Here is a 10,227-nt window from a genome sequence, read left to right as displayed (position 1 = left end):
GACTAACAACATACTTTTATAGCATGCTAACATACCATCTAACACCCAATTAATCATGTACATCGAACTTAAGACCTCGTATAATCAGTTGGAGACAATAATCATTGGACCAAACCAAACACTAGTCGGTCACGTTTTCATTATTTTCAGAACAAAAATAAATAACGTTTTCTTACCAAAAATTACATTGCCGTATCAATTGAGTGACATTTATGATTGTATATTAGAAAAAAGAAAGTGAATGCACATGGTGACTCTGTAGACGAGTCAACCAAAAAATGGTCAACCGTACTTATTTTTCGCATTAGCAGTTAATTTACCGCCACTTCTGTCTAGTATAAAAAACCAAAACAAACAAACAAAGACAAATTGACCAACTTTTTTCCTTTTCGCTTTTCGTTGGTCATCAAAATATAAATTGACCAGTTTACTAACATAATTAATTAAATCTAAATGACCGACATCTTTTCTTCTAAATTCTAATTCTCAGATTAACCATAATTAAACAACGAGTATAATTAAATAACAATAGTGAAATGGTGGTGGTGATGATGTAATATAATATTGATAATAAATAAAATTATTAATTTGTCAGATTAACATAACATAAGCATGAATGGCAGAATGGGGAAGTGGTTCATTCATCATATTAAACTTCTCTTCGTCTTCTTCCTCTTTATCATTGTCTATACCCATCTGTGGTTGAATTGAATTCGCAGAGAAACAAAGAGGGAGAGAGAGAGGGAGCGTTAGAAAGAAGAAAAGCATTAGCTTAGGGAGGCTTTTGGTCTACTGGGTCTGTTTCGTTCCACAAAATCACAGAGAGGAAGGCAATGAAAACCTCTCTCAGAAAGTTGCGAGGTTTCGCACTTCACAAGCACGATGCTAAGGACCGGAGAGATCTTCGGCCTTTGCCCCAATTGGACGAGCTAGCTCAGGCTGCACAGGTACGCCTCCTACTTTTCTATTTCGTTGCTCATAGATTACACCAACCCAAAACGGAAGCTTCAAGCTTTACGACGCTCATTGTACAAAGAGCTCAATTTGATCTAATTTGAATTCATTTTCACCGTGTGGCTGCACGGGATGCGAATTACAATATTAGGGTTTTGACAACGGCAGAGTCGTTTATTTAGGGCTTGAGGCTTGGTCGTGGATCTGGACCTTGATCTAATCTGAAATTACTTGCTAAATTTGTGTTTCAATTGTCAATTTAAGCTCTTCTGTTATGTTCAACTTGGTACATGTGTTTCAAATATAATTTTTGTTTTCTCAGTCTCCGTCTCTGCGGGCGCTTGTTTGTGCATAATTTAGCTTGTACTTATTTGCAATTAATTTTTTCATGTTTGTACAGGGAATGCAAGATATGAGGGACTGCTATGATAGCTTACTTTCTGCAGCTGCGGCCACAGCCAATAGCGCTTATGGTATCTATTTCTGTTTTCTGTTTCTTAAAAAATATTATATAAAAAGGGTCTATTTTTTGAACTTATTTGTATGCCTTCTCCACTTGTGCTGTGTATCGTCAAAACAAATAAACAGCATGGGAGAGAATGATAGTTACATGCTATTAGTGGGAAGCTTTATTAACTACCCTTAACAAGTTTGCTAACTTGTGTAATGCACATAAACTGGACTCTATGAAACAACAACATTTATTAGCAAAAGCTGATGAATAATTGGTTCTATATTCATCTAATAGAGTTTTAAAATTGATCCTTAGAATGCTAATTCAAAGTTTAATAGTCTTGTACATTCCAATTTATTTGTAGAATTTTCGGAGTCACTGCGGGAAATGGGTTCTTGTCTTCTTCAGAAAACTGCACTAAATGATGATGAAGAAAGTGGTGAGGTTCTAAATTCCCTTATGCATATATTTATGATTTGTGTTTAAGTAGTGGGTGATGTATTGTTTAGTCGTGCTTCACTGAGGACTGAGTTTGTCACCTTGATGTCTCCTGGGGAATAAGCAACCTGTTAATTTTTGTTTCTCCCTTTGGCATCCTAGTCACCTAAAATGTTTGCCTGGTATTATATTGAAATCATGCTCTTGGTGATTGTTTTAATCTTCAAATTTGAAATAGAAAAAAAATCAATATCAAAGTTCTAGGACCATAGTTTGGATCTGCATTGGAAGTCAGAGTGATTCCTTTTTTTTTTTTCTCATCTCAAATGCTTTTATTTTTATCAATTAAATCTTCAGGTAGGCTTGCTTCTGTTCGTGAATCCTGACTGACTTTTATTTATGAACTGGTATTAGACCCTAATAGTTGATTTGGTTTTCTTTAAGTACTGTAGGAATGCAAATGTGTTTGTCTATTTCCACATCTTTGCATTATTCTCTCTCTCTCTCTCTCTCTCTCTCTCTCTCTCTCTCGTACATATTTATGTCCTTGTGTATTTAGTAATTTTTTGTTGTTACAAAAACCACTTTCAGGAAATATAACTATTTATTTTTATTTTCCTTAATTGTCTTGCAGGTAGAGTTCTACTAAAGCTAGGGAAATTGCAATTTGAACTCCACAAACTTGTTGATAGCTATGTGAGGCCCTATTGTTATATGCAAACTAGTTAAGAAACCTTTCCTTGAGTTTTGCTCTACTAATAGTTTCATTGCTTTGCATATTACAGCGATCTCATATCTTCCAGACAATTGCAGTTCCATCAGAATCTCTTCTTAATGAACTTCAAACAGTTGAGGTGTGTTTGCTTGGACCCTTTGATCTAATAAGCTTATAGCAAGTGTTGTATGGGCACTTTTTTTTCATGCACAAGTTATACATTGCTGTAGGTGTTTCCATCCTATGTTTTAATTATCCATTTGTATGTTCTCTTCATTTCAAACCTTAACACTTTTCTTTTAGGCACGGGAGGACGGAAGGGGGTTGATTATTGTTGTCTCCTCCTAATTCTCCGTTACCTGTTTTAGTGTTGTTTAGACAATAATCTGCCCCAAATGCTTTATTTTTCCTTGGCAGACTTTTTATATCAGGGTTAGTGCTTGTGTGTGAACATTGCATTTACATATGTTAAAGTGATGTTTGTTCTTTCATGTTGATGCAGGAGATGAAGCGTCAATGTGATGAAAAAAGGTATTACAAACATCGTATGTTTTCATATAAATACATTTGTATATCTGTGTTTAGATGAATGTCCTCTCATATGGTGCATGATCTACAGAGATGTATATGAGTATATGATAAAGAGACAGAAAGAGAAAGGGAGGTCAAGAGGTGGAAAAGGAGAGAGCTTTTCTGTGCAGCAAATACAATTGGCTCGCGAAGAATACGATGAGGAGGCAACACTATTTATTTTCCGGTTGAAATCTCTGAAGCAAGGACAATCTCGTAGTCTTCTCACACAGGCAGCTCGTCATCATGCTGCTCAGGTTTTTTTTTTTCTTTTTCCTTCCGTTTTTCTTGTTCAAATTCATTAAATTGTTCTTAGTATTTTTTGTTTTTGTTTTTTTCATGCTTGAAACAGTTGTGCTTCTTCAAGAAGGCACTTAGATCTGTGGAGTCAGTAGAGCCACATGTGAAATTGGTAACCGAGCAGCAGCATATTGATTACGAGTTCAATGGGCTAGATGATGAAGGGGATGGCAACAACGATGATGATGATAATGACGATGATGATAGCGATGTGAATGATGATGGAGAATTGAGCTTTGACTATGGACAACATGACCATGATCAAGATGTTTCTACATCGCAAAATTCAATGGAGGTCTTGCTACAATTTAATCTACTTTTACTAAACTACATTTGTCCTGTTGAAATGCATTTAAAATATAATTCAGAATAGAGTTGGGAGAACCAGCTGTAGCTTTTTACCAAGGAAAATACTTTGAAACAGCTATGACCCAAAAAAGGGATTTTTTTTCTTTCTTTCTCAAACAGCTATATGTCGTGCATGTTTAAGTAACAGTATGAAAAATCAGTCTTAAAATAGTGCGCAAAACAGTCATTTCAGAAGCACTTTTATGCAATATATTCTTGCAACAAGCGTGATATTATAGGGATATGGATGGATGCATGAAGAGTAACTGGAGTTTTTTTGTTTTGTTTTTTTTTTGGTTTTGTCTTTTGTCCGGGTGAATGCTTAACTAGTTTTGAGCAAGAAGGGTCTGATTCCTGAACCACTTCAGTAGTTATTATTTTGGACATGGGGACCTTGTTGCCGTGTTCTCTTTTAAAATTTCTGAGACATTTTGACATAAATATTATACTATTTTGACATCAGCCTCAACTTTAATGCAGTTGGATCCGGTGGACATTACCTTTCCTAAAGTAGCACAAGTGGAAGCTCTCAAGGTAAACATACACTCTGTAATCAGTTCATCTGTTCACAAATATAGCAGGTCTGTAATACACTTTCTAGTCTGCTCTTTGTAATGCACTTGAGATGCATAGTTGGATTGGGTTGGCCTGAAAAGAAAAAAAAATATTGTTATTGAATCCTTCTATCTATTCTATCCTCTGATAAATTGCAAGAAGGTAAATGTCTGCTGTGGTATCTCTATACTCTTGGAAGTTCATATACCTTTATCTAGTCAAACTGTGTCTTGTTCGTATGACTCAAGGTTGTACCGTGAGCTTCTAATTCTAGTTTAGTTGTTGACTGGTTTTTTTCTTGCCTTTTTACCCCTCTGCACATCAGCACATGCTAAAGATACAATACAGTCCATTGCACAGTTCTAGAACCTGGAGACGTTTTATTACGATCAGTTCCTACATGGATGACTTAAAAACTTTATCTAGAAGATGCTTTGAGTTTCTACTAATTTGTTGTAGCTTACGAATCTCATGCTTATCATTTGACCTATTACCAGGACAGATTCCGTAGGAATTCATTTTCCTTTAAGGGTAGGACAGCAGTCAGCCAATCAGCTCCACTTTTTGCTGAAAATAACTCAGATCGAGCAGAAAAAATGAGACATAGGCAGCCATCATTCTCACGAAAGTTCCACTCGTATGCACTACCTACACCAATTGATAAGAAGAGTTCAGTTTCTACGGGATCAGATAATCCAGTGCCCCACACTGTACAGACAAGTTTAAGTGAGCGAACGCAGAATTTGTGGCATTCATCACCTTTGGAACCAAAGAACGAAAAAGCCATGGGAGATAAGAAAGTTTCTGGAATCAATTTTATGAATGTGCAGTCAGTACTCAAAGAGAGCAACAATAATATTGCATCGCATCGATTACCCCCTCCTCTCTCAGGTCGGTATTTGTTTTCGGAGCAGGTTCCACTGGCTGCTTCTGACTCGAAAGAAAGAAGAAGACAAGCATTCTCTGGTCCATTGACAAGTAAGCATTGGGCTTCCAAGCCCATCTCCTCAGATCACCACCAAATGTTTTCTGGACCTATATTACGAAATCCAGTGTCTCAACCTCTGTCATCTTCGCCTAAAGTATCCCCAAGTGCTTCACCTACCTTTATGTCCTCGCCTAAAATAAGTGAGCTTCATGAGCTTCCAAGGCCCCCTGCTAGTTCAACCTCTAAGTCTTCAAGACCTCTGGGTTTAGTTGGTCATTCAGCTCCCTTGGTTCCTAGAACACAAATGCAATCTGCAACAAATAAACCAGCGGTTTCACCTACAGCAGCAGCTCAATCTGCAACAAATAAACCAGTGGTGTCACCTACAGCAGCTCCTCTGCCAACACCTCCAACCGTCGCCCGTAGTTTCTCTATACCCTCGAGGGATCCTGGAGCTATGGAGTTTCATGTAACCGAACCACGAGAAGGTTCCCCTGTTCCTGAAATGGCTGAAGACAATGGTTCACCTCCTTTGAGTCCACTAGCCTTACCTAACACAGCTAAGTGATGGTCAGCCAGCTCTGCATTGTCATTTGGGCTGTTCAATTCAGAGGTAGTTTGAACACTCAAATACTGTTTCTTTCTATTAAGGTTAAAAATGAATGTTGAGGCTATGTTCTAACAAACTAATACTATTATGTGTTTCATTACCGAAAATAAACTTCTAGGGACTTGTAGATATCAATTGATCATACATTTAACATCTAGGTAACTAGTTGGGGAGATTATTATAAGAATCTTTCGTTTTGTTGGCTGTATAAATGGGATTTATGTACTTTTGGGACGTGGAACTTCTTTGTTTCTAAGTGGAAAAATATATTTTTTGAATGCAGGTGGGGATGGATTATTCATTTCGTGGTGATATTTTGTTTCTAACTAGGCAACAAATTGTTTTGGGGGGAGAAAGATTGTGTTTTCTTCCACTCGTAGAGGCGCACAAATGTAAATATATCTTTGTCCATGATATTTGTTAGTTGTTTATTGCCATTTTTACTAGCTAGTTATTTTGTGTTATTGGGCATATGGCATAAATTGTAAAATAATTGCCATCTTGTTCCATCATCTGAGGAATTTTGTAACTGTCCCCAGCAATTAATAGTTAATAATTCTCATTCTCCCTTATAGCCCACCCGTTTTTCCTCTCTTGTTATCATCTTCCCCAACTTTCTGATCGTTTTGGTAAAGAAATTTCCATAATGAATGGTTGATATAGAATTTGCCCAAGTGCTCTTTAAGATATCAGATACAAATCCAAACCCAAGTGAGGAGGAGGAAGATCTGTGTTGGCTACCCGCATATGTTATACCATGAGGCTTGGCTTAGTTTACACAGAACCTGCTTTGAGGTAGCTGGAGATTTGATGGAAATAATTACAGTAACAGTTCCTTTTAACTTTGGGTGAATTAAAGAAGCCAATGGTGTAGTAAGTTGTGGTAATCACATTAGTGAAACATAAAAGGCTGTCTCATAACAAAAGAAAAAGAAAAATGGACAATGTAAATACAAGTGGAGATGGAATTTTGGCAACCCTTTGTTGCCTTTTAGGTATAGCATATACTATATTAATGGTACACATCATTTGCAGCTCCCACTGGTATCGTATCTCACAAATCCCATCAGTTCTGGTCCTTCCAATCTTGGGTTATTCTTGAAACTACATCCAGACAAACAATAAAAACACAACCCACTAAGAACCAAACCTCAAAACTAAACAAACAGAAACAAAGTTTTTAATTCAATTTGCACATGCGAATGGTTAAATGTTAATCACCTTTCCTCTGAGAACTTGGAGAAAGGGCCCGAGGTTGGGAAAGTACCACATAAATCGTTGTTGGATACATCACTGCACAGGTTTATTTATTTATTTACTTTTAATTTAATGTAACCTGATGAGATTAGAGGAAGGTGGAGAAAGCAATTAAAGGGAAATGTTGGGTTATGAAGATGACTTACAGGATCTTCAGATTCTGAAGTTTGGTAAGTTCCCTTGGAATTCTTCCAGTCAGTCTGTTACCATTCAGTCTCCTGCATGGAAGGAGCACTTGATTAAATGAGCGTACTGCTAATTAAGGGGTAAAGAAGTTATTAATCAAAAAGGGCAGAGAGAAAAATGAGTGATGTGATGTGGTGCTTACAAGAATTTAAGATTGGAGAGGTTGGAAAGGGAGGGTGGGATGGCCCCAGAGAAGTTATTGTGGTAGAGATCCAAGCTCACAAGGCTCTTCAATCCTCCAAGCTCTTTTGGTATACAACCCATCAAGTTGTTCATGTACAATTCCCTATTATATTATATAACAAGAGAAACACACACCAACCCAATACTTGCCATCAGTCACTAAACTAAATGCTCCTCTTACAATATTAATTCCAGATGCATGATCATTTGTAATCCGACGGTGGTGGGCTGTCTGGCTGGTGGGGTTGGTGAGATTGATCATAAATGTGTCCACTGTTGTTGCCGTATAAGCCAACAATTCAAGTGATAAAGCATTGAACCCTTGTTTGTTTGTTTGCTTTTTATATATAGAATGAGACAAGCAAGCCAAAGAGGAAGAAAATATAAAACAGTGAAGCTGTAAATGGAATTGGGAGACTCACAGATACTGAAGGCGCTCGAGCTTCCCTAACTCGGGTACTAGACTGCCCGATAAGTTTGCATTTCCAAGGTCTCTGCGCATACAATTTTATTCTACACTAATTACTACTTCATCTTTACAAAATAAAATCAAACAACCCAAACAACTTCATATCAATCTTTTTTCATTTGCACAATACAAAAAGAGAAGGGAAAGAACAACAAAAGAAGCTGAACTGCACACAAAACGAGCATGGTTTTTCTTTGTTCTGTTTTTTTTTCCTTTTTAATTTCTTTTGAACTGTGTGTGAGCCGCCTGATCACGGGCTTCCAAGGAAGGGGGAATGAATCATATATAAAAACGAAATGCAGTGTACTTCCATATATTTTATACTCTATTTATAAGTAAACAAAAACAGCAACCTAGCTCATTAATAATTAATGTAAACCAAGTAGAATATTTTGGAGAATCTAATCTAAGAACCAGAGAGCAGATAAACACAATCCTTTGGGCTAAAAAAGAAGAAAATAAACACATAATCTTAACCAAAGCATTAAACAACTCAAAAAAAGAGGAGAAAGTGAAGAGATGAATTACAGTCGTGTGACCCGATTATCAGCGTCGCAAGTGACATGAAACCAAGTGCAGGGATCAACCAAGGTGGGATCCCAGCTCTGCAGAACACTCTTTGGGTCATTCACAGCTCTTCTCAACGCGTACAGAGCATCCCCTGTTTCATCCACAGACAGACAACATTAACACATTGGAGAGTTGCATATAATATACTTAAGATAGTGATTAACTTAAGGGACACTTGTGCATGTTTGTATACCTTCTAAGTTTGCACTTGTGGGTGCCAAAGGGCAGGAGAGAACAAGGGCAGCAGCAGCAACAAGATGAAGCAAACCCCAGATCGCCATTTTCTGAAGCTTAGTTGAAAGTGGGGGTTGAAACTTAAAAGCCTCAGTGGACCTTAAAAGATTCAAGATGCTTATGGGTACTTTCACAGAGAGAGTGTGTGTGTGTGTGTGTGAGAGAGAGAGAGAGAGAGAGAGAGAGAAAGAGAGAGAGAGAGAGTTTGTTTTGCCTCTTTTCTTCAAAGCAAGGAAGCAAGGAAGCAAGGAATCAAAACTTTGGTGGGGGAATTTATACAGCCCATTGAAAAGGACTCCTCCTCCTCCTTTCTGCACCAAAACAGTAATTACCAAAATTTAAATGGCGTGGGTCTTGTATTGTTTTCTTATATTATTTATATAATCTACACAGTTATATTCTTGCTTGTGTCCATTAGATAGCCCCTATCTTTTTGTCAACGAGACAAACCTGCCTCTCTTGTTTCTGTTTTTTTTTTTCTTTCTCCTATTCCACGTGCCAATGGCCATCCAAATTTGATCGATGCATATTTTTTTGCTTGCCAAATTTTTTTTTTCTAAATCAAGTTTTATTAATATAAAAAGCAAAATTCAATTAAATCACAGTGAATTTAAAAAATAAGTTCAAACAAATGCAACATAAAAAGACACGAAGATCGCTACAGTCATAAAACTCAAAACAAATATAAAACCCACCAAACGTTGAAGGACCACTGCCACTGCCGCCTCATGAAGAACGGTACATCACCACCATGACCAAGGAGGGGTGAAGGAACTGCAACTCCACAAGAACACACAAAAACATATACAAATTTGCAACAAATCCGAAAATCCTTCACAATACATAAAACCACCATCTCAACATGGATGACCTTGACTTTTGAGTGGCCTAGGGTCAAAAATTAAAATGTGACCCCCTTTTCTTTGTATGCAATCATAATTTAACAAGGATTTTTTTTTTGGTTGCTTCAATATAGTATTACTCAAATTATTGTTAAGAAAATACACATGCATGTTATAACAAACCAACCGAGGAGTCTCATTAAACTACATAAATCATAGAAAACCATCATATTATTGACAACAAAAAACCCATCAAATTAGAAGAACTAAACATTTTTCATGAAGGATTGGATTAATTGCATATTTGTTGTTCCAAAAAAAAATTATTAGTTTTAAAATATGGGGCCTTGTATTGTTAAAGATTTGAATTCGTTTTTATTTGGACCCTTATATTTTTTAACTTAAAAAAAAATACATATATTAAAAAATTTAGGCCCCATGATAAACTAACATATTCAGAGAGGTATGAAGAAGATATCTAAGGAAGAAGAAGGAAATAGAAACAGAGAGAAATGGTAAATCTAATTTTTGTATTGCTCCCTTTTTCGTTTTTGGTTACAGCACTTTTACACTTTATACCTGTTAAGTAAGGCTTAACTGTGTAACCAATCCAG

The 10,227-nt window shown here is 36.7% G+C and overlaps 2 protein-coding genes across 2 annotated transcripts; one reads left to right on the top strand and one right to left on the bottom strand.

The window, feature by feature from the left end:
- The first annotated feature begins 606 nt into the window (after nucleotides 1–606).
- LOC117636723 (uncharacterized protein At2g33490) lies at nucleotides 607–6,444 on the top strand. Its single transcript, XM_034371376.1, has 11 exons — nucleotides 607–947; nucleotides 1,355–1,427; nucleotides 1,773–1,847; nucleotides 2,481–2,542; nucleotides 2,632–2,700; nucleotides 3,064–3,092; nucleotides 3,181–3,388; nucleotides 3,484–3,726; nucleotides 4,260–4,313; nucleotides 4,832–5,875; nucleotides 6,156–6,444. The coding sequence occupies exons 1-10, from the start codon at nucleotides 834–836 to the stop codon at nucleotides 5,828–5,830; spliced, it is 1,926 nt and encodes a 641-aa protein (XP_034227267.1). The 5' UTR covers nucleotides 607–833; the 3' UTR covers nucleotides 5,831–5,875; nucleotides 6,156–6,444.
- Nucleotides 6,445–6,704: 260 nt separating this feature from the next.
- On the bottom strand, nucleotides 6,705–9,085 carry LOC117637682 (leucine-rich repeat protein 1-like). The gene is made up of 7 exons (XM_034372650.1): nucleotides 8,731–9,085; nucleotides 8,496–8,628; nucleotides 7,921–7,992; nucleotides 7,458–7,601; nucleotides 7,276–7,347; nucleotides 7,094–7,165; nucleotides 6,705–6,976 (listed from the first exon to the last, which is right to left on the bottom strand). The coding sequence occupies exons 1-7, from the start codon at nucleotides 8,816–8,818 to the stop codon at nucleotides 6,898–6,900; spliced, it is 660 nt and encodes a 219-aa protein (XP_034228541.1). The 5' UTR covers nucleotides 8,819–9,085; the 3' UTR covers nucleotides 6,705–6,897.
- Nucleotides 9,086–10,227: the final 1,142 nt, after the last annotated feature.

Source organism: Prunus dulcis, chromosome 1, assembly GCF_902201215.1.
Source record: "Prunus dulcis chromosome 1, ALMONDv2, whole genome shotgun sequence".
NCBI classification, from domain to species: Eukaryota; Viridiplantae; Streptophyta; class Magnoliopsida; order Rosales; family Rosaceae; genus Prunus; species Prunus dulcis.
This window is presented reverse-complemented; position numbering and strand designations above follow the sequence as displayed.